This window comes from Sceloporus undulatus, chromosome 1 (genome assembly GCF_019175285.1).
Source record: "Sceloporus undulatus isolate JIND9_A2432 ecotype Alabama chromosome 1, SceUnd_v1.1, whole genome shotgun sequence".
NCBI lineage: Eukaryota > Metazoa > Chordata > Lepidosauria > Squamata > Phrynosomatidae > Sceloporus > Sceloporus undulatus.
In genome coordinates, this window is record NC_056522.1 from 31119083 (window position 1) to 31144038 (window position 24956).

The 24956-nt window shown below is 38.9% G+C and overlaps 1 protein-coding gene across 2 annotated transcripts; it reads left to right on the plus strand.

Annotated features, from left to right (window-relative positions):
* The first annotated feature begins 19 nt into the window (after nt 1–19).
* Nucleotides 20–20755, plus strand: HAAO (3-hydroxyanthranilate 3,4-dioxygenase). 2 transcript variants are annotated; one of them, XM_042463231.1, is made up of 10 exons: nt 25–197; nt 3214–3292; nt 7417–7500; nt 9700–9806; nt 10593–10682; nt 11545–11588; nt 12262–12407; nt 15464–15532; nt 17820–17902; nt 20525–20755. In XM_042463231.1, exons 1-10 carry the CDS (start codon nt 115–117, stop codon nt 20601–20603), a joined length of 864 nt encoding a protein of 287 aa, XP_042319165.1. In that variant the 5' UTR covers nt 25–114; the 3' UTR covers nt 20604–20755. The 2 variants fall into 2 exon arrangements, with proteins under 2 accessions (XP_042319171.1, XP_042319165.1); XM_042463237.1 differs by lacking the exon at nt 7417–7500 and having other exon boundaries at nt 20–197.
* The last annotated feature ends 4201 nt before the right edge of the window (nt 20756–24956 follow it).

The window sequence follows — 24956 nt, forward strand, 5'->3', positions numbered from 1 at the left end:
ATTTTGTGTATATAGAAGGAGGAACTTTCAGCCTCATAAAGACCTAACTAGCACTTTGCAAGGCTCAGTAAATTTGCACAGTATATCATCTGAAACGCTTTGCTATCAAGAATCATGGAAACAATGCTTGTGAATATCAAGAAATGGGTAGAAGAAAACAGAGCTGCTTTTCTGCCTCCAGTATGCAATAAGCTTATGTAAGTAAATGGTATTCCTTTAGTTTCCTACCCAATCTTCTATGTAAATATTAAAATGTCTATTGTAAAGCTCTGTGCTAATGCAAGAGTAAAATACTTCTCTTCAATGTCCTTCTCTTTGGCCATGAACATTTTTTACAAGACTGAAACAAACAAGCTTCATAGCCACCTGCAGGTATAAGGTTCCAATTGTCAAAAACACATACTCAATAATTCTTGATTGAGAATGTTTTCTACAAGTAGTTGAAAAAATAAATCTTAAAGTACCTTTGTATTACAAGTCACATGAACAGATGATGCTCCTGGATTCTGTGTGTTTCAGTCTACGGATTGTCTGCTTGTTGTTGTTGTTTACATCTTAAAATAATGTCCAGGTTTACAAGTATATATCTGCATGACACAATGCATTTGTTCAGCTACCATGACTCTAACTGATTAAATCTTGGGTTTTACAGTTTAGTAAAGAAGTTTGAGTTCTCTGTAGATAGACTTTAGAGTTCGATAGGAGATAATTCTACATCTCTCACCAAAGGACAAATCCCAGGTTTCGATAGGATAGAGTCATGGTATGAAAGTGGTATAAGTATATAGTGCAGATACTCTACAAGAATTAAGTTACAACACTAGAAAATATAATGAACTGTTTCAGTTATCAAGGTGGGAATCTAGTCAAATTAGAGGAAATTTTTAAAAAGAAGGATTTGAACACTTTGTAGCAATCTTTGAATTGTATTCTATGCAGTAGAAGTATGCATTAAGGAGCCCTGGTGGTGTAGTGCTTGAATGCCTGTACTGCATCCACTCATCCCAAAACCACAAGGTTGTGAGTTCAATCCCAGCCAGGGGCTCAAGGTCGAATCAGCCTGGTATCCTTCTGAAATGAATAACCAGCTTCTTGGGGGCAATTCGCTTACACATTGTAAATGGCTTAGCAAGTGCTTAAGTGCACTGATAAGCAGTACTGAAATGTACTTCCTACTTGCTATGGCTATGAAGTAACATACATGTCCTTCTCATAGCTCTCCACTCCAATTTAGGAAATATATATTTTATGGCTGCTTGCCAACCATTCTATTTGAATGATTATTGGAATAGTCCAGGATGGTTGATGATTATCTCAGCAATGGAAAAAGAGGTAATACTGAGCAGAAGAGAGAGAATGTTTGTTTGAAAGGCCAAATCATATTGGACTGCATTTCAGATTGGAGGGAAGTCATGAGCAGGATGTTTAGGGTTCTGTCCTGATGCTATCACTCTTTAACAGTTTTATCAATGGCTTAGATGATGGGACAGAAGGAATCCTTATCAAGTTTGCAGAAAATACAAAACTGGGTGGGATAGCTAACACACTGGTAGATAAGCAAATAATTCAAAAGAATCTTGATAAACTAGAAAATTGGGCTGAAACTAATACAATGAAATTCAACAAAAAGAATTGCAAAATTCTATACTGTGGCCACAAAAACCAAATGCACAGTATAGGAGGGGGGATTCTTGATTTAGCAAATATACACGTGAAAAGGGCCTTGGGATTATTATTCATCATAAACTGTACGTAAAACAGTAGTGTGATATTGCAGAAAGGAAAGCAAATACAGTGGTACCCCGGGTTACGAAAGTAATCCGTTCCACGGAGCCCTTCGTAACCCGAAATCTTTCGCAAGCCGAAATTGCCATAGGCGCTAGCGCTGGAAGCCGCGATTCCGTGTGAAAAAGCGCCGAAAAGCACCAAAATTTTTTTCGTAACCCGAAAAAAAAAAAACGTAACCCGAAACAGTTTTTTCTAATGGATTTTTTTCGTAACCCGGAAATTTCGTAAGGCGGTGATTTCGTATCCCGGGGTACCACTGTAATAGTTTAGCCTGCATTAATGGAAACTTAGGCCCGGTACAGACCGGTGCTTTGTGCCGGCCTGGGGATGAAATTAAGGTTAGGTAGGTCTGGGCATCCACATATGCCCAGGTCTACTATTGGTGTGCGGGAGCCATCTTGATGCGCCCCCATCCACACAGTGTGTGTGATGATGATGTCCGCATGGCGCAGCACCCAAACAGCGCCGCACCGCACAGATGTCATGATTGCACCAATGGTACCCCATGCGTGGTGTAAAAAGAACCTGCTGGGAGCGGGTTCTTTTTAGGCCTCCTGGAGGCCACACCATTTATCTGCTGTGGCCTCCATACTTAGTTTCCACACCTAGTTTCCAAGACCAGAGAAGTAATAATGCCAATATTTTCTATGCTAGTCAGGCCTCATCTGGAATAATGCATTCAATTCTGGGCACTTTTTAAGGAAGGATATAAGAATGGGTTCAGAGAAAGGTATCAAGGACAATAAGAGGTATGGAGAACAAAACATATGAGACAAGACTTGAGGAAGTTTGGTATGTTCAGCCTTTTTAAGAAAAGGCCAGAGGTGTGACATGATAGAATATCTCTCTTTAAATATCTCCTTAAATATCTAAACAACTGTCACTGAGAGGAGGGTATGTTTGTTCTCTGCAATCTAGAGGGTAGGACCAGGTCTACTGGTTTTAAGTTACAGCAGAACAGAATTTGACTGAGCATTAGATGGAAATTCTTGGCAATAAGAGTAGTTCAGCAATGGAACCAATTACCTGTCTTCAAAAAGAGGTTGAACAGCTACCTGCTGAGGATGCTTGAGTTAAGTTCCTGCTTTGAGTTGCGAGGGTGAGGTTGGCAAAAACAAGGTTTGTTTTTTGGAATTAAAAAAAAATCAAGTTGTGGATGGTTGAATCTATGGATGCAGAATCTGTGGATATGGAGGGCTAACTATATAACAAAAATCTCTACTTTGCCAAGCTTTTGTAATTTCATAATTTTTAACATCTGATTTATATTTTATGTCAGTTTTTTATGCTTTTCTGGTTATACTGTTTATTTACTTTAAAAACATTTAATTGTTGTGTACTATTCTTTGTATTAAAAAAAGAATGACAATGTACAAATTGTTTAGATGAGCTCTTTCAAAGATATGGGTTAAAAAATTTCTGCAGGCATCGCCATCAGCTCAATGTAATGTTTGTTGGAGGGCCAAATCAAAGGAAGGATTATCATATTGAAGAAGGAGAAGAGGTAACTCATTAAGTTCTTAATTTCTTAGCTTTGATTTACTTTGCAGATAAGCATAATGTTCGGAGGAGTGTTTCTCTTCCTTAGACTATTAGAATAGTGTTTTTGCACAAATAGTGTGTTTCCTTAGTGGCACACGATCCATGAGTGCCTCTCCAATGTGCTCTCTTCCAACTGTTTACTACAAGTTCACATCATCCCTAGACAACATGGCTCAAAGATTGCTAAAGAGATGAGGATTGTAGTCAAACACATTTGGAAGGCTCTGGATCAGGAAAGTTGATCCATAATGGTAATTTCTTTCCTTTTGTCTCTACCTCATCTCCACCATTCTCTCACCCAGGGTGGGGGGGGGGGGGTTCCCAGCAAACAATGGAACAGGCACAAATCCTCTTTGCATATCTTCCCGCCCTGAGGCCTTGCTATTCAACAATAGAACAATACAGATTAACATGGAAGTCACTCCTCCCAATCCAGGGTCATACAGTATACATATATACCCCACTCACTTCCATGCCAACATTCTCTAAAGATGCCAGCCACAGATGCTGGTGAAACGTCAGAAACAAACTCTTCTAGAACATTGCCATATATCCCGAAAAACCCACAAAAATTTATGGATGCTGGCCATGAGAGCCTTTGACTTCACAGTCTGCCTAAGGCTGGTTTGTGGAAGCAACTTGACTGGATATTATCTCACATTCTGTAACCTGTCTTTCTCCTAACAAGATACATGCATATTTAAGTGCCAAGACGGGTCTTACCGCACACTCACCCATGACTGGGCATATGGAGCCCATCTGCTGCCTGGGCTTATCCCATGGGTTTTCAAGGATGGGAAATGGTAAATCCCATTTTTGAAAAGCCATGGAATAAGCTTGGGTTGCAGATGGGCCGCATACACCTGGCCAAGGGTGACTATGGTAAGACCCATCTTCGGCACTTAAACACGCATGTGTACCATCAAGAGAAAGATGGGACACAGTGTGTGCGCTAATCTCCTCTGTTTCTTTGCCTGCATTCCTATGTCCAGACTCCTGTCACCGGACTTTAGACATACAGTAAATAGACCAAGTCTATGGAAGCTTATCCTACAACCTCTTTCACATAGTTAAATCTCAAAGGTGCTACAAGATCTCTTTGCAATCTGTGTTGTTGTATAATTTGTTGTTAATTATTGCACATTCATAATTGTGGTCTCATATTATTGAAAGAACAAATTTTTTTTCAAGTCAGCAGTATGTTATCCTGGCTATCCAGAGTGTGAGCTGTTATATGAAAGTCAGAAACATTAACACACACACATACACACACACACAAGCAAGTCAGAAACCCACCACATCAGTGGTTCTCAAACTGTGGGGCAAGACCCCCCCGGGGGGCAAGAGTTACCAAGGGGAGCATCAGACTTGGAAGCCCTGATTGCCTTCTTCTTACCAAATATTTTCTGTCCTAGAGGAGAAGAGAAAGAGGCAAGAAGGCCGCTTGGATCAAATGAATATATGCATATACATAATCATATACATCATATACATATACATAAATGTAGGAACAAAAATATACACACTAAACAAACAAAATATTTTGATTCATACACTATGTTGAAGGAGGGCAAAGTCCACATGTAGGTGTAAAGGGTGTCAGAAGGGCAAAAAGTTTGAGAACCATTGCCCTACCTGGTTAGCCTACAATTTTTCATATATCCTGTAGGTGTCACTGCATCTCCTTATAATTGAATTGGTTTTAAAAATTATGTTAAAAATGCAGTTTAATACAGTAATAAAAGATAAATGTAAAATTAATTTAAATGTTATATTGACACTGCTTATTTGTAATAAATACAGGGTTTTAATAGCTACAGAAATTAATTCCTAGACTGAATTAATTTCAATATGAACAGGTCAATCCTTTTATGAATTTTTTATAAGCAGAAAAATGTAGTCCTGTTTTAGGACTGAAATTTGCAAAGTGCCAGCTTCATTTGATTGCATTTGGCATACCTTGTAATGCCACCAGTATTCTCACCCTGTCCAAGTTTCACACAATGTTGTGAGTCTCCATCCACTTTCTACACAGACATTTAAGTAGGTTTCGTAGGCACTTTTCTTAATGTAGATATTTTGTTATAGTGTTCCCCCTAAATTTAGATCTATTTTTCTCATTACTGAAAGCACATTTGTGCACATTTTTAAACACTTCATTTTTTCCAGTTATCAAAATTCACTTCCATATAATTTGAGAAGAAGAACAAAAAATTAGGTGCTGCAAGTGAGGAGGGTGAAGGTATCCAGAGATGCTTCTTTTTTTCCACATTACAAAAAAAGCAACTAGGCTGGCTGGGCATTTTGGTAAGAAAACAGCCTGAGATAAAAGGCATCTCACCCCAATTCTTTTGTTGCATTGTGAAGGCTGCAGTTTCCTTTTTTAATTTTTGTTTTGAGAATGTGGTATTTAGAAAGTGTCTGAAGAAAAACATTCACCCAGCATCATATTGTGTAGGATTGATGTTGCATACCTTCAAGTACTTTCTGACTTACAGTGACCCTAAGACAAACTTATCATGGGGTTTTCCTGGCAAGATTTGTTCAGAGGGGGGTTGCCTTTACCTTCCTCTAAGGCTGAGAGAGTATGACTTGCCCAAGGTAATCCAGTGGGCTTCTGTGGCTGAGTGGGCATTCAAACCTGGTCTCCAGAGTCATAGTCCAGTGCTGAAACCACTACACCACAATGGCTCTAATTTTACATGTTACAGCAGGTTTTCCCCCACCCAAAGTTCGTGTAAGAAAAGAAAACAAGGAACACACGTGATCAGGTGTTGGCATTGAATAATCATGTTTATTTATTCCCTAGTTATGGTAGTGAAGGAAGAAGGGAGGGTAAAAAAGGAAAGTGAAACTCTGTATGGAATGCAATTGTTTTATTTATTTGTTTATTATTTATTATAAAGTTTTAAACCATTCTTGATATCAGGGTGACTGCCGTTCCTCTCTCCCTGAGGCAAGGGTAGCGGCCGATGGGATGGAGCGAAGAACCTCTTGACAGTAAGAGCTGTTTGACAGTGGAACACACTCCTTCAGAGAGTTATTGAGTCGCCTTTTTTGGAGGTCTTTAAACAGAGGCTGGATGGCCATCTGTTGAGGATGCTTTGAATGTGAGTTCCTGCATGGCAGGAGGTTGGGATGGATGGCCCTTGTGGTCTCTTCCAACTCTATGGCCTGTTACAGACAGCCAAAATAAAGCTGCTTCGAGTCACAGTGGAGGTATGGTGTTTCAATGATGCATGCATCCTAAGAGTCCAGAAGTCGCACCAAGCCACGCTCCAGTCCTTAGGGCTGAGCATGGCTTTGGTGCAACTTCTGGACTCTTAGGACGCATGCATCATTGAAACACCATACCTCACTGTGACTTGAAGCTTTATTTTGGCTGTCTGTAACAGGCCTATGATTCTGTGAGGACCTGTCATCTGCTTCTGGACTTAAGCATGACGGAGCTGTGTCTGCCTCTTCTTACAAGGGCAATGGCAGTAGGAATGGAAGGTGTTGGAATGGTTACCTTTTACCTTTCCCATTTCTGAAAAATTTCTCAGCAAATTGTTTTAATTACAATACTTTAAAAAGACACATCTGAAAGCCTATCAAATAAAAAAAGTCTTTGCCTTCTGCCAGAAAGACACTATAGAAGGTGTCCATCTAGCCTCTCTACAAAGGAAATTCTAGACATAACTTCCAAAGGGCAAACATCCAGCCATTTGCAAGGAAATTAGTGGGATGCCCCCCACATGAATTTTGCATATACCATCAAACCTAGCTTTTAAGTCATATCATCTCAAATATATCTTCCAAATTTGATGGACATCTGTCCAGTTATTTGCAGGTGAGATGATAACAAGTATACAGATAGAAACAGTTTTATTTATATGAAAGATGACATAGAATGCAGGGATGCAATGTGGATGTTCAAGTTCATATGATGCTTCCATGTTATTAAACTGAGCCAAGAAACTTGCTGATGATTTTGCAGTCTCCCAGAAGGGATTGTGTGAGAATGACAGGCTAGAGGTGCACAAGGCATATTCACATGTATTTTTCATTGCCTTTTTCTTCCCTCCCCACCTCCTCATCCTGTAGTTATTTTACCAGCTGGAGGGAGACATGTGCCTGAAGATAATAGAAAATGGAAAACACAAGGATATTCAAATTAAAGAAGGAGAGGTAAATACAGGTTTGAATCAGGGATAGTATTTGGATGGTTGGGAAAGAATTGCACATATATAATGGGGATTGGTTGTTGCTGAAAAGACATCACATTCTTAGCACTGACTTGTGGCTTGGCTGTTCATTTGCTAGATGTTGTGTAGCAAACAAACATAACCTTGGATACACACATAGCTCTTCCCTGCTCATGAATATAACCTCTTGAGAATCTAGTCTTATTTTATAGGTCTGGCAGTTCAGTAGCAGCCACACTTGTAAAAAAATTTCAGCAGCATACACTGCAAAGAGAAAATAAAACTTAAAAACGCTCTACAAAATATAAATTACCAGTGAGTAGAGACTTTAAAGATGCTTTTAGTCTCATTTCTTTCCTGATAGAAGAATATTTTTGAAACACATTAAAATAATCTTTAAAAACTCCTAAAAGCAGTCTAAAAACAATCCTAGCATCCCATTTTAAAACAGTTAAACAACACAGTTGAGGTGCTAATACAGAGAAAGTCTGTTATGTGTAACCACCAAATGAAAATCACAAGGTGTTGGGACATGCAACAGGGCCTCCTCTGAAGATTTCAAATTTCTGACAAGCTCATATGGGTGGAGGTGGTCTTTCAGATATCATGGACCCAAGTCATTTAGGGCTTTGTAGGCCAACAACAGCACCTTGAATTGGGCTTGGAAGCAACTTGGAAGCCAGTGCCATTCTTGCAGGACCAGGGTAATGCAGTCTTTAAAGTGCATACTTGACACCAGTCTTGCTGCGGCATTTTGCACTAACTGCAGCTTTCAAACACTTTTCAAGAACAGCTCCACATAGAGCACTTTGCAATAGTCTAATCAGGAAGTGACTAAGGGACTATACAAACAGCCCATTCAGGGGTAGCTCTGTGCCACCCCTGGAAGCACTGGGTTGAGAATGCAGCAGCTGCATGCCACATCCCCAACCCAGAAGCCATGAAACATGACTCCTATTTGAGCCCTAGAAGAGGCGCCATAAAGGCTGTGGCGGGGCCTTATGATGCCCTTTGTGGGCACCGCTGTTTGGACACTGTGCACGATGGATATCATCATGGTGTGCACTGTCTGAATGGGTGCATGCCAAGATGGCAGACAGGCGTCAGACTAGGGTTTCTGAGCATGTAAACACTCAGCCCTTGTCTAGCCTTAGTCCGTGCACAGGCCGGCATAAAGTGCCAGTCTGTATTGGCCCTAAGACATGAACAACTGTGGCCAGATCTGACCCAGTTCTAATGTCTTTGCCACAGGATGGCTTCTCCACATGTGTGCAATACTAGCATTGGCTGTTCTAGTTAAATATTTAATTTTTCCTGCTTTATATCATCTGATAGGACTGAAACAGGTGGTACAGAATTCATCCCACAGTATAAAATCCAATGGGTGTCTTCTAATAGTAGAATGGACAACATGGACTTAGTGGATTTATCCTCCTCCCTGTGCATCCCATCCCCATAGTTTGCTCTGGAAGGTTGCCAGAGGGAAGGTCCTATTGGGTATAAACAGAAGCATAGTCATTCAGTGTTGGATGCAATTTACATTTACCTTGTCTCGTTTGTAAAATTTTGATCATAAGCCTGGATTTCTCTGGCAACTATACTTGATTTTATGTATTTATTTTTCTCCAGTTTCATGGTTCTAACATGCACCTATGTCTAAACGTTTATATGGTACAAAACAATGTCATCCTGCTCATTCAACCCAAAATCTAACAAGTACATGCAATGATGAAGAAATATAATTATCTTTGAAATCTCCTTGTGTGAGCAACATCTTTCCCTTTAGTTTATGTTACTGGAAGACAAATTATATCAGCTTCCAGTGTGTTCCACAGTGCAGAGATAACATGCTTGGCTTTTCCACTTAATTGTGTCTAACTGCAGTTATGTCTTTTAACTATAGTGGAACATTGATATATCCATATGCAATCTGTCTACTGAATCTGGGAGTTTCATTAACAGGCTGGGAAAAGCAGCAGTGAGAATGTCTACTTTGTTGGTAGTGTTAATGAGAGCATAGTTGCCAAGAAATACACATATGTCTGCAACAGCTGAGAAAAAGCAAGCTAAAACAAGAGATGATCTAAAGTGGTGGGAGGAGAGGAGAGTAAAATTCCAACTATTGTTTTCTGTACTGTTTTCTTTTTTTCTTCTCCCTCACCCCACTTTTTCTTCTGGGCAGATGTTCCTCTTACCAGCCAGGATACCACATTCTCCTCAAAGATATGAAAATACTGTGGGGTTGGTTATTGAGAGGAAACGATTAAAGACGGAAACTGATGGGCTGAGGTGAAAACATCATTTGCCTGTGTATCTGGTCCTCTTACTATAAGCTACTTTGGAAATGACTGGACTGGGAAGCAGTAAACAAATTGTTTAATAAATAAATGTGATGAAGACATGGAAAGTGATGTGTGGTAGGAAATGCTATCGCTTCCACACAGAGACCTGTGTTTGCCTGTATACAAATTTTAGTGCATTTTGTTTATCTAGTTCAATTCAGTGTATGAAGTTACCTGTTCCCAGTGAAATTGCTCAAGTTAGACCTAGGGATAGAATAAATATTAGGAAAAGCATTGAAAATGTGTTTCTTGAGTGTCAGGAAACCCTGTGCACAAAATAGAATTTTCTGTTCAGGAATTGTTGTTTTCTGCACAAAACATGGAAATTTTGTATAGAATAACCCCAGAACTGCAAATAGTTTTCAAAAATTGTGTTTAAAAGTTCTCAAAAATATTCTCACATCAGGAAGAAAATTGCTAAAATTACATAATACTTCATCTTTAGTTAGGCCATTGATCCCTTACATTCATTATTATCATCAACCTGCATGTGAACACATGGTTCTGCTACCATATAGTTCTGTGCTAAGAGTAAACTAAATGCATTCTAATGTGAATTCAGATTCCTAAATCTGTAGTAAGTGATGAATTTTTCTATTCTTCCAAGTACAAATATTTAAATCAAGTTCAAAACATAATGTATTTGATTTTAAGACATAATACTCAATACAAAATCCAGATAGCCTACTATATGACAGAACTATTTAATAATAGATTTTTTTTCCTTTGTCAGATACTATGTTGGGGAATCAGCTGATGTCCTTTTTGAAAGATGGTTTTACTGTGATGACCTTGGTACCCAACTTAGCCCAATAATGCAAGAGTAAGTCCTCTTTAATTTTGTTCACATGGAATGCAAACTGATAGAATTAATATATAATTTTTCATGGTTTTGATTGGTTTTAGTTCAGAAGTGTGATTGTAGTGTGATTTTAGTGGTTTTAATTCAGAAGTGTGATTGTAGTCTTTTACCAAAGCAGACTGGAAACCAACTGTCCCATGAATTGCATGGGGCCTTTAGGGCCTATGGAATGCATGATGAACCCTCCCCCCTCCCCTGCAAGCTTTCAGAACTGTCTCAACATTTTAGCTGGGGAAAAAGGTCAGCCAACCTTCCCACTTCTTTATGCTAACAAAACGTTTAAAAGCATGCTGGAGGACATACTCCCCAATAGCCAAAACCGCTCCATACTGAAATCCCTGAAGGCAACCATGTGTGGCATGGCATTACTTGTGGTCATCCAGAATGGCAAGCATAGCATCCCAGTGTGGCCCTTCAGAGCTGAAGAGGCAGTCAAGTGGCATAGTGCATGCCTCCAGGATCCAGAATATGCCATACCATATAAAATAGGCATACACAATGTGTGGTTCTTTGGATTTGGTTGGCTTGCAGTTCCCATCCGGTGTAAGAAAATTCTAGGTATAGAATGTTAATTGACTCTTGGGAAAAGTGAAAAAGAGCAAGAAAAAAGAATGGAATGGAGTATATTGGAGGTGCCCATCGGTGGTTAGCTTGATTTCTGAACAGGAGCAGCCTAGGCAATATATCAAGTATCACTTGTAGCAATCAGGTATCCATAATTACCATCTCTCAAATAGTCTACACTGTAATTCTGTTAGTATCATAAACTCTGGCAGTAGTGGGAAAGATGGGTGTTAGATATGCTTAATGTTTGTTATTTCAGATTTTTCAGCTCAAAGCAGTATCAAACTGGAGAGCCCAATCCAGGTAATATAAAATCAACAAGCACTAATTATTTTCTTTTTTTGGCTGCTGAAGGAAAGACAACTAGGAGGGAGTCAGGCTAGACTCTCTCTGTGTGGAATACCATAGAATGGGATCAGCTTTCCAAAAAGTCATCCTCTCACCCATCAGGCACATAGTATTGGCCAGTCAGGTTACTTTAGCATCTGAGAAGGTGTTTCCACAGGCAATTATTGATCTCACTAACAGAAAAAAATGCACAATAGCTTCAATGACTGTTTACTTCCATTTCATTTTATCCAGAATCTGCTTCCCAAATTGCCTCATCCTGAATAAGAACAGGACCCGTCCTGCAAATTAGCAGTCATCTCAATGCAAATCTCCAGAGACTTAATACTCCAATTTTTCATACTGTTCTTTCTAATGTTTGCTGAATTATTCTGCTCTGCTTTACTCATTCTGTTATAACAAGACAAGACAATTGTTAGGTTGTTGCAGATTGGTTCATCGATTAAATTTTAATTCTTTTGAATTAGAATAATGTTCCAATCTTCTAAAATATAACACTGTATCAATAATATCGGGCTTAACTTTTTTGATTAGCTTTCTGATAAGCAAATGTCAATACTAACATATGAAACAAATAGGGTATATTGCTCTCTTCATCACCACCCTGTTTCCCTTCCTGTGTTTGTAGATGAACTTTTAAAAGAAACTCCTTTCCCACTAAATGACACCAAGGTTATGAATCCCTTTTCCTTGCAAGTGTGGTTGAACAATCATCAAGAAGATCTAGTTCAGAAGAAGTCCTTGAGGCTATTTGAGGAAAACTTTGAAACTGAGGTAAAATCATTTCATTATTCAGGCTTGATTCCTTTTCAAGTGAACACATAGTCCCCAGTTCAGAGAGAGCTCTTGTGTTTTATCTAAGGGTGCATCTACACCAGGGGTAGGCAACCTTTTTGAGCCGGGGGCCGGGTTGCTGTCCCTCAGACAACTGGGGGGGGGGGGGGGCGAATCCAAAAAATAAATAATTAAATATTTTTTTAAAAATTAAAGAAATAAATAAACCAGGACAAACGTAGGACAAAATTTTCAAATGGAGGAGACATTTTTTAAAAAATGGAGGACATGTGAAAAAATTTGCTGATTTTTTAAAAAAATGTTAATATAAATGCATGTTTCTGAGTCTTCTATAGACAATTGCCCCCCTTGCCCACCGCTTGCCCCCCCTTGCCCGCCTCCTCCTGATAGGCCAAAGGCCCCACACCCTCATGCGAGAGGCCAAAGGCTCCGGCGGCAATTGGCGGCAGGACCAGGCTGGGGCCGGTCTCAAGGCCTTGCTGGGCCACATCCGGCCCGCGGGCCGCAGGTTGCCTAACCCTGATCTACACTGTAGAAATAATGCAGTTTGACGCCACTTTAACTGCTGTGGCTCCCAGAATCCTGGGATCTGTAGTTTTGTAAGGCACTAGTATTCCTTGGCAGAGAAGGCTACAGACCTTGTAAAACTACAAACCTCAATTTCCCATAGGATGGAACTACAGCACTTAAAGTCTACATTCCTACTATAACTTAAAGCGAATTGCTGATCAGGTTATAATTGTCATTCCCATTTGAAACCGGTTCCAATCCTATTGTGATCGATTTCAATTGCGATGGAGCAATGCAAACGTAAAAAACCCTGTGCTTTTCTGACTCTTTCTTTGGCAGTTCTTTTGGGGGGGAAATGATTCCAAAGTGTGTTCAACAAGTGGGAACAACAGATCAAAATCGCATCATTCTGGAGGGGAGGGACTAATGGCAGAGGGATATTTACCATCCCTCCTCAATTTTTGGTAGATCCACCATTTCCCCCCCACTCTCAGTGCTGCCTTTGTACTTGTGGCGTGACCTATGAGTGTATGATTTTTAAAAAAAACTGATAGAAGATTCGATTAATTGATTTTGCAACTACTTGTAATTACTCAGGCGGCAAGCCAGGCAATCAGCAGCTCAGTGAGGCAAGTAGTTGCAAAATCAATGAATCGAATCTTCTATCAATTTTTTTAAATTAAAAAAAAAAATTCCAAGCCGGGCTGCTGCTTACGTCACCGATGATGTGCAGATGACTGACATGCATTTTGAATTGGCACAAACAAGTGGGGATGACAACTGTGCCAAAAAAGAAGCGATTACAAGGGGATAATGAAAACATCCACTTTCAAAGTGGGAACGACAGTCCTTTTGGAACTGATTCACCGACACTGAGCAAAGGCAAATCGCAAACCGATTTAAATATAAGTGGGAATGGGGCTGAAGTGACATCAAACTGCATTATTTCTACAGTGTAGATGCACTGTAACACACAAACAACCCAAGTTATTTTGCTGCCCAAGATGGGAGGACAGCAAATGCTACTCCCGCTCCCACCCCAGACTCTAAAGCCCTATTACTTTGCAGAAAACTTCATGAGCTCCTCTCCCTGGAAATAAGACCAAAATTAAATTAATTAAATTAAGAAATTTATATCCTCCCCCAAATCACCTCACCCTAGTCAACAGCAAAAGTGTTCCCATGGGAATGAATTTTCGGCACTGTCCCATTAAGCACAATCTAAACTCTAGATCACAGCTTTGAAAGGTTATTTGTTTGAATTACAGTTTGAAGAACTATGTAGCAAGGAATTCTGGGAACTGTAGTCTAAAAGTAAGGTTTCCAAGCTCTGCTCAAGAGTCTCAACTCTTCCAACCATCTAGGAGAAACTTGTCAGCTCCTTTGCAAACGGGAGTCTTATCAAAAAGCTATACAGAAGCTTTCTATTTTTTACTAAATCCATGGTGTCCCAATACATTTGTGCAGCCTGAATTCAGCCATCAAGATTTACTAGGCAATACAAGGCCTACAGGAAGAAGCTTTGGTTACTTTGTGTGAGAAGAGGTTTTTGGCATAATGAAACAGTATCAAGAAGTAAAATGTGTACCAACAACAACAACAACAAAATCATCATTTATTGTCCACTCTGTTTTATGTTACACAGTCCCCTTGCATCCCACCAATGGCTGAAACAGTTTTTGTGAAGGAATAGTCAACAAGAATTTGCCAAGAAATTATTTGCTGCATCTTTAGCTCTCTTTTCCCCTTTCTCCTGTATTTGGTTCATCATCTAGCTCAGTGTTGTTAGGCAATCCCATATTGCTACCTGAGACATGGAAATGCATTGGGTGAGCCTAGGCAAGACACATTCTTTCAGTCTAAAAGGAAGGCAGTAGCAAACTTCTTCTGAATAAATCCCACCAGTAGGTATCTGTAAATCAGAGTCAACTTGAAGGCACATAACAACAAACCCTGCATCCCCTCAACTGAAGATGGAAAGTAGATGAAACCGGGACATTTTACATGGTCATGTATGCTATCCTATTGAGCTATGGGTCCATACATGTTGGAGGAGCAATTAATACAATCTCCAGAACTGGATAGAAATATGCAGAGTGTTTTTCTAAAGACCATTTCTAGAAATTTTTCACCCAGCTTCCAGAATGCAGTAGCTTCTGGAAGAAGATGGGGGAGAATTCATAGTGTTATACATCAAAACATTTATTCCATTACAGTTCAGATTGCAAGCCTATAGTTAATGCTAAGTGCACTCATATCCCAAGAGTGGTATGAAACAAGGATAAAGGTATAATGCATTGAGTGGAAAGATCAGAAGAATAGAGGATGAGAGAATGTTAAGGTAAAAAAGAAGTATGTGCTCTATTATAGGTTTTATTTTTTACATTCTTATAGGAATTCTATTAGATGCACATTCTTCCAGTTTATGTAAAATAATGTTGCATTGCAGAAAATTATTTCACAGTAACATATACTAAAAATCACAGGCATAAAAATTTATTGTGTGACTTTGGTTTGTTTCCCAGGTTATAATTTGGGGACCAGGAATAAGCAAAGAGGAAGGAAAGAATGCAGATATATGGATATGGCAGATGGTATGTAATGTTTGTTCTACGTCTCACCAACTAGGCACAGTATTGTACTGTGATCTTATCTGAAACAAATCCACAAAACCAGAAATTCAAGTAAAGAAAACTCATTCAGATTTTGATTCTTCTCTGAGGCGGCATCCGCACTGCAGAAATATTCCAGTTTGACACCATAGCAGAATGCTATGGAATTCTGGGATAGTAGTTTTGTAAAACATTTAAACTTCTCTATCAGAGAACTTTGGTGCCACAAGAAACTACAAATGCAAGAATTCCATAGCATGTTTAAGATGAGCTAAATAGACACACCTACCTTTTCAGGACTGTATTGTCCTTGTGAAATGGTTCAGGAGGTAGAGTGTTCTATCCCTTTCAGTGTGGCCAGGCAATTTTAAAGGGACTTTTTAAAAAACCTTTAAATATAAAGTAGCAAGAGAGATGTTCTCCTATTCCTTTCTTTTTTCCTCCACTCTTCAGAAGAAGTGTGAGCACGTTCATGTGCTAGTGTTAGTGGCTTGTACAATATTCCTAGCATAGATTAGAACTAAGAACAGTGTTATATCATGAAGTAATGCCTGCTTTCAGAACAGGCAAAGCAGCAGAAAATCTCACTGGTTCAGTTTCATTAAAGGAAATCTTGACTACCTTTTATTTAAAACACCACATATTCTTAAAATATACCTTGATGATTGCTGAAAAAAATCCCTGCAGAAGAAACAGGTGAATAGGTAGTGACAGGGGTGAGCAGGAAGTGTAATGTACACATATATAATAACTCATAGATGGATTCTAAGGGTAATCCATTCATAACAGGATGCAACACATAAGATACCCATCTTTGTTGGTGAAACTGTTCCCTCTATTTATTTCTCTTTTTTAAAAAGTACAAGCCCCTCAAAAGAGGAATGGAGGAAGCAAAGCCACTTCAAAATGACACTGGAAAGAATTAAAGAAGGATAATTATCATAACATATAGGCATGATGTTAATATTCCAAAACAGGTATCTAAGGAATCTGCTAACATTTAGATGTAAGGGATCAGATATTTATTATATACTAGGCTCCTAAACCAAAAACAGGCCACAAACCATATCTGGTTCCTAGAAAAGGTTCCTGCTTTTGCACATACACCCCAAAAGCAAATAAAACCAGGAGAAAGTAAGCAGACCAATATATCTAATGGATGACTTGTAAATTACATGGAAAATGTATCTGGTTTGATGGGACCCAAGGCAGCTTCCAAAGAGGATATGTTAAAAATAAAACTTAATTTAAAAAAACACAATTAAAAACCTCTACATTATATGATATAAAATCATTTTAAAACCATACAAAAGTTAATAAATAAAATACATCTCAATAATAACTTCCCCTGTTTACCCATTAAAAGTCTGTTTGAACAAAAAATGTCTTTGCCTCTTGGCAAAAGGGAAACAAAGAGGGGACCAATGTAGCCTCCCAGGGAAGGGAGCACCAGAGAATGGGAGAAGTCATTGAGAAGGCTCACTCTCATGTCCTCACCAAGAGAGCGTGTGGTGGTGGCTCGACAAAGAGGAAGCCTGCCCCTGAAGATCTTAAAATTCTGGCCAGTTCATATGGGCATATATGTGTGGACCTAAGCTGTATAGGGCTTTAAAGATCATGACCAGCACTTTATATGTCTAAGCAACATCAGCATGTGGTCAAGATGATAAAATTTATAAATGCGGAAAAACAAGTTAGGAGAGGCTAAAGTAGTTTGCTTTGGCCTAAGCCTACAGGGAAGGGCATGGTTTCACTCCCTCTTGTAGTCTCCCCTCCCCACTGAACTAAGTGAATGTGAACTACCTTTGCACACTGATATTTATTTATTTAAATTGCATCTTTCTTTTGGAATAGAACCTAGCATGGGAAATTAGTATGAACACATCAAAATGGAAGAAAGTGGAAGAAAGAGAACAGAACAAGGACATTTTAAAACCAGCTGAAAAAATGGGATGACAGAGGATTCATCAGGATTGTCCCTGGTAAACAGATAGTGGGACAGGGCAGTTAGTGGGTACACATGAGAGAAAATGCACCTTGAATCTGACACTCTCCAGCAGCTGACATATGGATGCATACTGCCTCTGATATTGGAGGTGAATCTTACAGAATAGTCTTTCTAAGCTCATGAGACTTTTGAAGTTTAGATTGGCTTGTTTGACTAGTTCATTATGATTTCTTTTGCACTTTGTGGCTACTCTTCCTTTGTTACTGCAAATGGCAGTCTAGGAGGATTTATAAGCCTGCCTGTATTTTGCTGCCATTTCAGGAAGGCACATCTGTTGTTACGGCAAACAGTAAAACCCTGACTCTAATGAATGGAGACAGTCTTCTCATCCCAACACAGAAAAAGTAAGTACCACAGACTTTCCATAGTTGTTCATTTTTTACTAATGACCTAATTCTCTCAGAATATAGAAAACAATAATGAGGCATAAACCTGTGTTGACTAGAGTCAGGTCAGGTTTTACCAATAGGTTGGATGAGGCAACTACCACAGAAAGGGAGAGACATATGAAGGCCAACAAGTTACTAGTTGGAAGACATGAAGGGACAACATATAGCTAGTTATTTAATTGGTTATTGTTGGTTAATGCATGGGAAGGAGAGAGATGCTTGAGTGACTTTCTGCTTCCTGTGACCAAATACCTTATGTGGTTTGAGGTACTGTGCACCTTGAGTGGAGCAGGCAGGGAGTCCCATTGCTGTCTGTTCTGCCTCAGACAGCAATGTATCTTTGGCCAGTCCTGATTAGTTCACAAAACGTATCCCATCATATATGCATTAATCTTCCAGGTGGGACAAGACTCTTTCTTGTTTTCAGTACTATACTAACAGAAAACAGAAGGGACAATGACAAACAAACATATGTGAGAGAACAGAAGATAAAAAGTCTAGAAGGACCCAAAAAGTTTATGATAGTGTATTCTCCTCTGCACTAGATTCTAAGCAAAAGAGCAGAAAAGACCCAAAAGCAAGCTGATGCTATCCTAAATCTGTTTCTCTTTCAGGTGCCATAAGATATTCTTTTCTTTTTTTGTTGCTGCAACAGACTAACACAACTCCCTTCTGGAAACTATTATATCATTAAAACAATTGTTCAGTTTTGGATTTCCCCCCTCCAGAACAGTGGTAGTGAAATGTGTTCAGTACATGTATTCAAGTACTTCAGAATATCATATTCTATTTGCAATTGTATCAAAACTTTGGTCTTCTCTGCATTGTCTGGGGGCAGTCTGGTGTATCCTGGCCCCACAGCTGCCCCAACCTGTTCCCATTATCTTGGCCTCCATTCTTGCACCACAGTGGCTGTCTGCATGGCTGTCTTGCTAAGCTGCCCACTATGTCCACAACTGCCATGGGTCGCTCACTTCTGAAGTCAGAATGAAACATTTAACAATTGTCACATGCTGAGCGCCTTGTTCTGAACTTAAAATGAGTAACCTATGGCGGTAGCTGATGATCCAGTTAGTCCAGTGGGATGACAGTGCAGACAGGTGCCATGGTACAAGGAATGGAGGGATTTGGATCTTCCCAGAAGATTTGCAAAGACATGTAATTTTTGGTTTACTCCATTGCAGCCTTGTTATGACCTGGTTCTGGTGTAGAACATGCTGGACGTTATCCAGATGGTTTGCATTAGAATTTGGGTTTGGGATGTATGTCATCCAAATAGAGCAATGCCAGAATGGTGATGGAGAAAAACAGGTCTTTTGCCCCATGCAGATAAGGCCTTATGCTGCATCTGCACTGCAGTATCAATGCCACTTGACACCACTTTAACTGTCATGGTTCAGTTCTGTGGTCTTATGGGATTTGTAGTTTTGTGAAATGTTTAGCCTTCTCTGTCAGAGAGCACTATTGACACAACAGGCTACATATCCAAGGATTCCATACTGTTGAGCCATGGCAGTTAAAGTGATGTCAAGCTGCATTAATTCTGCAGCATGGCAGCAAGCTTACCTGAAAGTCAGTTTCATTTCAGTCAATTGGGGCTTACTCCTGAATAGACATAAATTCTAAAGTACCCTCAATAACATAATTAATACTTAATACTGAACTAGGAAGGAAGCAGTGATATAACTCTGGGAAGAGGCAGGGCTAACACTATGCTATGAGGGGTCTGTGCACTCCATGTGTCTGCAAGCTTCTTTTTTTGTTTAGTTTGGGGTTTGGTGTGGGGCGAACTGCAGGCCTTGTACCCTTGCAACTGCTTCTGAAGTCAGTGGCATGCTGAATTTGACTCTGCAGCAGTCATTAAAAAAAGTAGGAGCACATTTTTAGCACAAAAACACAGTTCAAGGAAGTACAAAGGATGTTCTTTCCATTCCCCCTTCCCAAATTTTGTGAGCTGCCAGATTTTGATGGCACATCTGCTGCTAGATCTGAGGTCTGACTTTGACAGCACATGGTGGAAGCATGTGGTGGAGCCTACAGTGACTTCTTTGCACTCACTGAAATTATCCAGACCTACTCTATTCTATATTAAAAACTACCAGTTCTCCAGCTCCTGTGCCATGCTAATTCCATGTAACAAATTGCTCGAGGTCCTACATTATGTCTTGAGTTTGTTAGAGGTTACTTCATTGATGAGGAACTAACATCTGAGGTCTTGTTTGTATTAACTATGTTTGAAATAAGCCATATGTTTAATCCATCCCAGCTGCTGACAATATGTTCATTCTCAATCAAGGCAACCTAATCTAATTATAACAAGTGAATGATTCTATGTATTTTGGCAATTTTCTGTAAAGCTGATTGCTCAATTAAACAATGCCATTTTCCCTAAACTTCTGTACTATTGTCCCTGTTATAGCAGTTATTAGTAGTGAAGTTTTGAGCAGGAGGGGGCAGTATTTGGTTATACTTTAAAAATGCTTAGCATCCTTGAAAGCTCTTGTGACAGTGCTTGTGTTATATTAAGGTTATTCCAACAATGATGTCAGTATTCTTCTCTCTTTCTCTGTTTTTAAGATTTGAGTGGAAGAGATCTAAAGGATCAACTGCTCTCTACATTGTTCAGGACCCAAAGAAGAAAAGACCTTATGCCTGAGTCCTGTTGAACACAAACTATACTGATTACTTTTGTTGTTGTTGTTAACCACCTTCGAGTCAATCTCAGCTCAGGACAACCCTGTGGATGAGACACCTCCAAGATTTCCTATCCCCCACTGCTCTGCTTAGATCCTATAAATTCATAATTGACTTCTTTAATAGAGTCCATCCATCTAGCATGTGGTCTTTCTCCCCTTCTACTTCCCTCCACATTTCCTACTATTATTGTTTTTTCCCAGTGACTCATGCATCCTTATGACATGGCCAAAGTACAACAGCCTCAGTTTAATCATTTTGTCTTCCAAGGAAATTTATGACTTTTTTTGTTCTAGGACCCATTTGTTTGTCTTTTTAGCTGTCCACGTATCCTCAGCACTCTTCACCAGCACCACATCTCAAATGAGTTGATTTTCTTCTTATCCGCTTTCTTAATTTCTTAATCTACTGATGACTGCTTAATAAAATTATAATGAGAAGTATAATATTTGTAATTTCATAAAATAAGATAAACTTTAAAAAGCCAAGTGTAGAAGATATTAAAATTTTTTAAATAAGTTATGTAACTAACCATTAAATATGTGGTGGAGTTTTGTTTGTTTGTTTTTTGTAATTAAACAGCTGAGAGATGGGCATCTGAGCAGTTATTTGCTAGCAACTCTTTAACCTACCTCACAGGATGTTTTCAGTATAACAGTAAAAAATGGTGTATTATGTTTAGCACTTTTTGCTCCTTAGATAAAAGGAGGCATTCTCTGAAAAGTGGGCATACATGTAAAACTAAAAGTGAACTTATGTCAGCTATGGGGAATGTTTGGATGTTGAACGACTGCAGCTCCCATCAGCTCTTGTCAACATATTCAAAGGTGAAGGATGATAAGGACACGATAACATTTGGAGGGACTTGTGCACTCCAACCCAACACTATTTGTTACATTTGTTTGTTTGTTTTGTTATTTGTTAAAATACGTATTTCCCAACTTTTAGCCAAAGATCTCAGGGCAGCTTGCAATAAAATTAAGTTAAAACAATAAATAATTAGGAAAGTTTAAAAGATTAATAAATATTAAATGGTTTTCCAATTTAAAAACAGTTTAAAATGTGTTAAAACTATCTTAAATGGTATAACAATAAAACATGTGCATCCTAGGTAAAATCAGTTTGGCCCAAAGTTGTTGTTGTTGTTGTGTGGTACCTTCAAGTCATTTCTGACTTATGGCAACCCTAAGGCCAACCTATCATGGGATTTTCATAGTAAAAATTTTTCAGAGGGAATTTGCCTTTGCCTTTTTCTGAGGATGAGAGAGTATGACTTGCCCATGGTCACTCAATGGATTTCAACAGCTGAGTAGGGATTCAGACTCTGGTCTCTAGAGTCATATTCCAACACTTAAACCACTACGCTTTGCTGATTCCCAAAGGCTTTAATAAAAAGGGAGGTTTTAACTTGGTAGCAAAATGATACTAACATTGGCACAAATCAGGTCTCCAGGGGGAAATTCACAATAGGGGTGCCACCTCATAAAAGGCCTTCTCCTATGTCCTTCCACAATGTATTTCCCCGAATGATGGGATACAGAGGAAGTCCCATCCAATAGATTTCACTTCTTGAGCAGACATATGTGTCTGCTTTCTCATATCGAGATCTCAAGCCATTTAGGGCTTTAAATGTTATTGCCAGCTTCATGAAGTCAGAAGACAAAAAATATTGGCTGCTAGCACAATTCCTTCAAAACAATTCTTTCAGTGAATGGAATTCTAGTGAGCAGTCCAGCTACTACTAGTTTCCAAGTCATCTTCAAGGGCAGCCCCACATAGAGTGCATTGCAGTGGTCTAATGGGGAAATTACCAGTGCATGGAGTACTGTGGCTAAGTTATCTCTGTCCAGGAAAGGATGTAGCTGGCACACCAGTTAATGATCAGATAGACAGACAGACAGACAGACAGACAGACAGACAGACAATGTGAAAGAGACTATCACAAGTTAGATTTAAGGTCAAAACATTTTATGTTTCAATGTCCCACTAGGAATTATTTCTTACAATATAAAAAAAAACCTAGCTTTTTATATGCAATATGTATAATACAAAGTCAAAACTTTTGGAACAAACATGGCATCATCAACAATACTAGGTTTAATTTTAACAGTTCACAGATTTTGTTATAGTTTGAAAGCTTCCTTTTAGAAGCTCATAGTCCTCCTGATATTTATGAAAGGTCTCTCCCACTATTTCTTACAATTGCCTATGCTGCCTAGGAGTGCAGGGAGTTGCAGTTCAACAGCATCTGGAGGGCCCTGGCATACTGAGGTATGATGATAAACATAACTATGCCACAGGCAGTTTGTGAAACAAATAATGTGAGCAAAGGAAGATTGTTAAAGCCTTTTGCCTTTGAATAAATGGAGGATTTGAGTAACCAATCAGAATCCCCAAAGACTTCCAAGGCTGACATATAGGAACATTTCCAGAACAGTCTATTCAGCCATTTTCACTTGGGAACTCTCAACTTCATCCTAACAAACCAAAATGTGGCCTTGCCGCTGTTGAAAATAATCAGTGTCTTGTCTGTGAAGTTAATAATAGTAATAAAAATAAAGCCAGAGGGCAGCTTTAAAATTATTCTCATGAAAAACTGGTTTCATAGCAGCCCAACTATCTAGGGCTGTTCTAATTAATATGTTGAAGATGTATAAAATAAAGAAAAAAGTGAAGAAACTACAGTGGAACATTGGAGGGAGAGCAGGAAATAGGAACCACCTGATATCTTAGTCGAAAAGAGCATGGAAAATGGAAAAGAGAGTAGTTACAATTTTAATGTCTTGTCAAAGGAAGATGCTAAAGTGATCACATCATGGATAACAAAAGGTTGAATTTGAAGTATGTTTCACATTTGCCCAAATCATGAACCAAATTGAGTTGATGAGGAGAGTTTCAGGAGACAACTGAATCAAAGTGGGAACACTTCAAAGAAGATTTTTTAAAAAATGCATGATAGGTTTGCCTTAGGATCACCATGAGAGAGGTGCAGAGAGAGGTTTGTCATGGTCATGGCCTGCCCCTGAGGTGGAGAGAATGTGACCCTCACAAAAGAGAAGAAGGGCTGGGGTGGGGTGAAATGGCAAATCCTAGTATTGGAAGGGATTCCCAAGGGTCACCCAGTGGATTTCTATGGTATTCTAATCCCAGCTCGGCCATGTAAATCCACAGGGTAACCTTGGACAAGTCACACTCTCAGACTCAGGGACATTCTGAACTCTTCTTGCCCAAAAGCAAACCAATAATAGATTAAATAAATAAATAAATAAATAAATAAATAAATAAATTGTAATTTTACCTTTTAAAGAGGCTTTCCTTAAATGAAACAAAACCAAACATTCTCCCCTTTGCAAGGGGCAGAACCATCACCATTCATGATCATGACAAAGCAACAGGATAAAAGGAGACAAAGCACTCTGGCCTGTGATTGCTCACAAACTTCTCTCAGCACCTCTCTCATGGTGATCCTAAGGCAAACCTATCATGCATTTCTTTTTGGCAAGGAGAGGAAGAAACTAACAAAGGAAATAGCCTCTGGTAAAACCCAGTATGAATGGAGCTTGGCTTATGCAAAATACTCAAATCCTGGCCATCGGATTGTCAGCTGATTCTTGTTGATCGAGAAGGGCTAATAATTTCTTCTCTTTAAAATCTTCGAATAACAGATATTTCTTAGGTTTATCAAATTTTGACGAGAATTCTTTACATCACTAATTCAGTATTTATTTTTCTCTCCAGAAAGCTACATTCATTTCTATATTACAACTAATGCAATTTCTTTTGCATACTTTTCTACAAATGCCCCCTTTATGGTTATTTGTTAAAAGTGATTTCTGGCATGAGCTAAGAATTAAAAATGAGATTGAAAAAAATTACTATATAATAGGAAGAAAACACTGACATCTGTTAGTAGCAAAGTTAAATGCAGACTTCATCAGGTCAATAAAAGGGGACAATATAGTAGAAGGATAAATGATTGTTTGACTATGCTCTCTTTTTAAAAGCACAGGGAGAGCCATGTGGACTTCAAGACAAATAACAAAATTCCATATTGTGGAAACATCATTATTAGAGCAGTTTAAAAAGCACAAAAATATTTGAAATGCACTTAAAACAGACATACTGCTAATTCAGTAATCTTTACAAAATTTCACATTTTACCAAACCATTCTTTCAGGATAGTAATGACTTTCCCAGTTTCACACAGTATTGTGGTTATTAACAAGCCTCAGATTTAAGTACAAATTAGGGAACACAATATTCTGAACTAGTTTCCTTTAATCTTTCCCCATGACAGCAACTAAGGAAGGGATAT

Excerpts from the sequence above, each read along its gene's own strand:
- HAAO (XM_042463231.1), top strand. The coding sequence starts at position 115 with ATGGAAACAATGCTTGTGAATATCAAGAAATGGGTAGAAGAAAACAGA. Across the intron at positions 7,501-9,699 it reads TTCAAATTAAAGAAGGAGAG|ATGTTCCTCTTACCAGCCAG; the intron begins GTAAATACAGGT and ends TCTTCTGGGCAG. Across the intron at positions 11,589-12,261 it reads AACTGGAGAGCCCAATCCAG|ATGAACTTTTAAAAGAAACT; the intron begins GTAATATAAAAT and ends CTGTGTTTGTAG.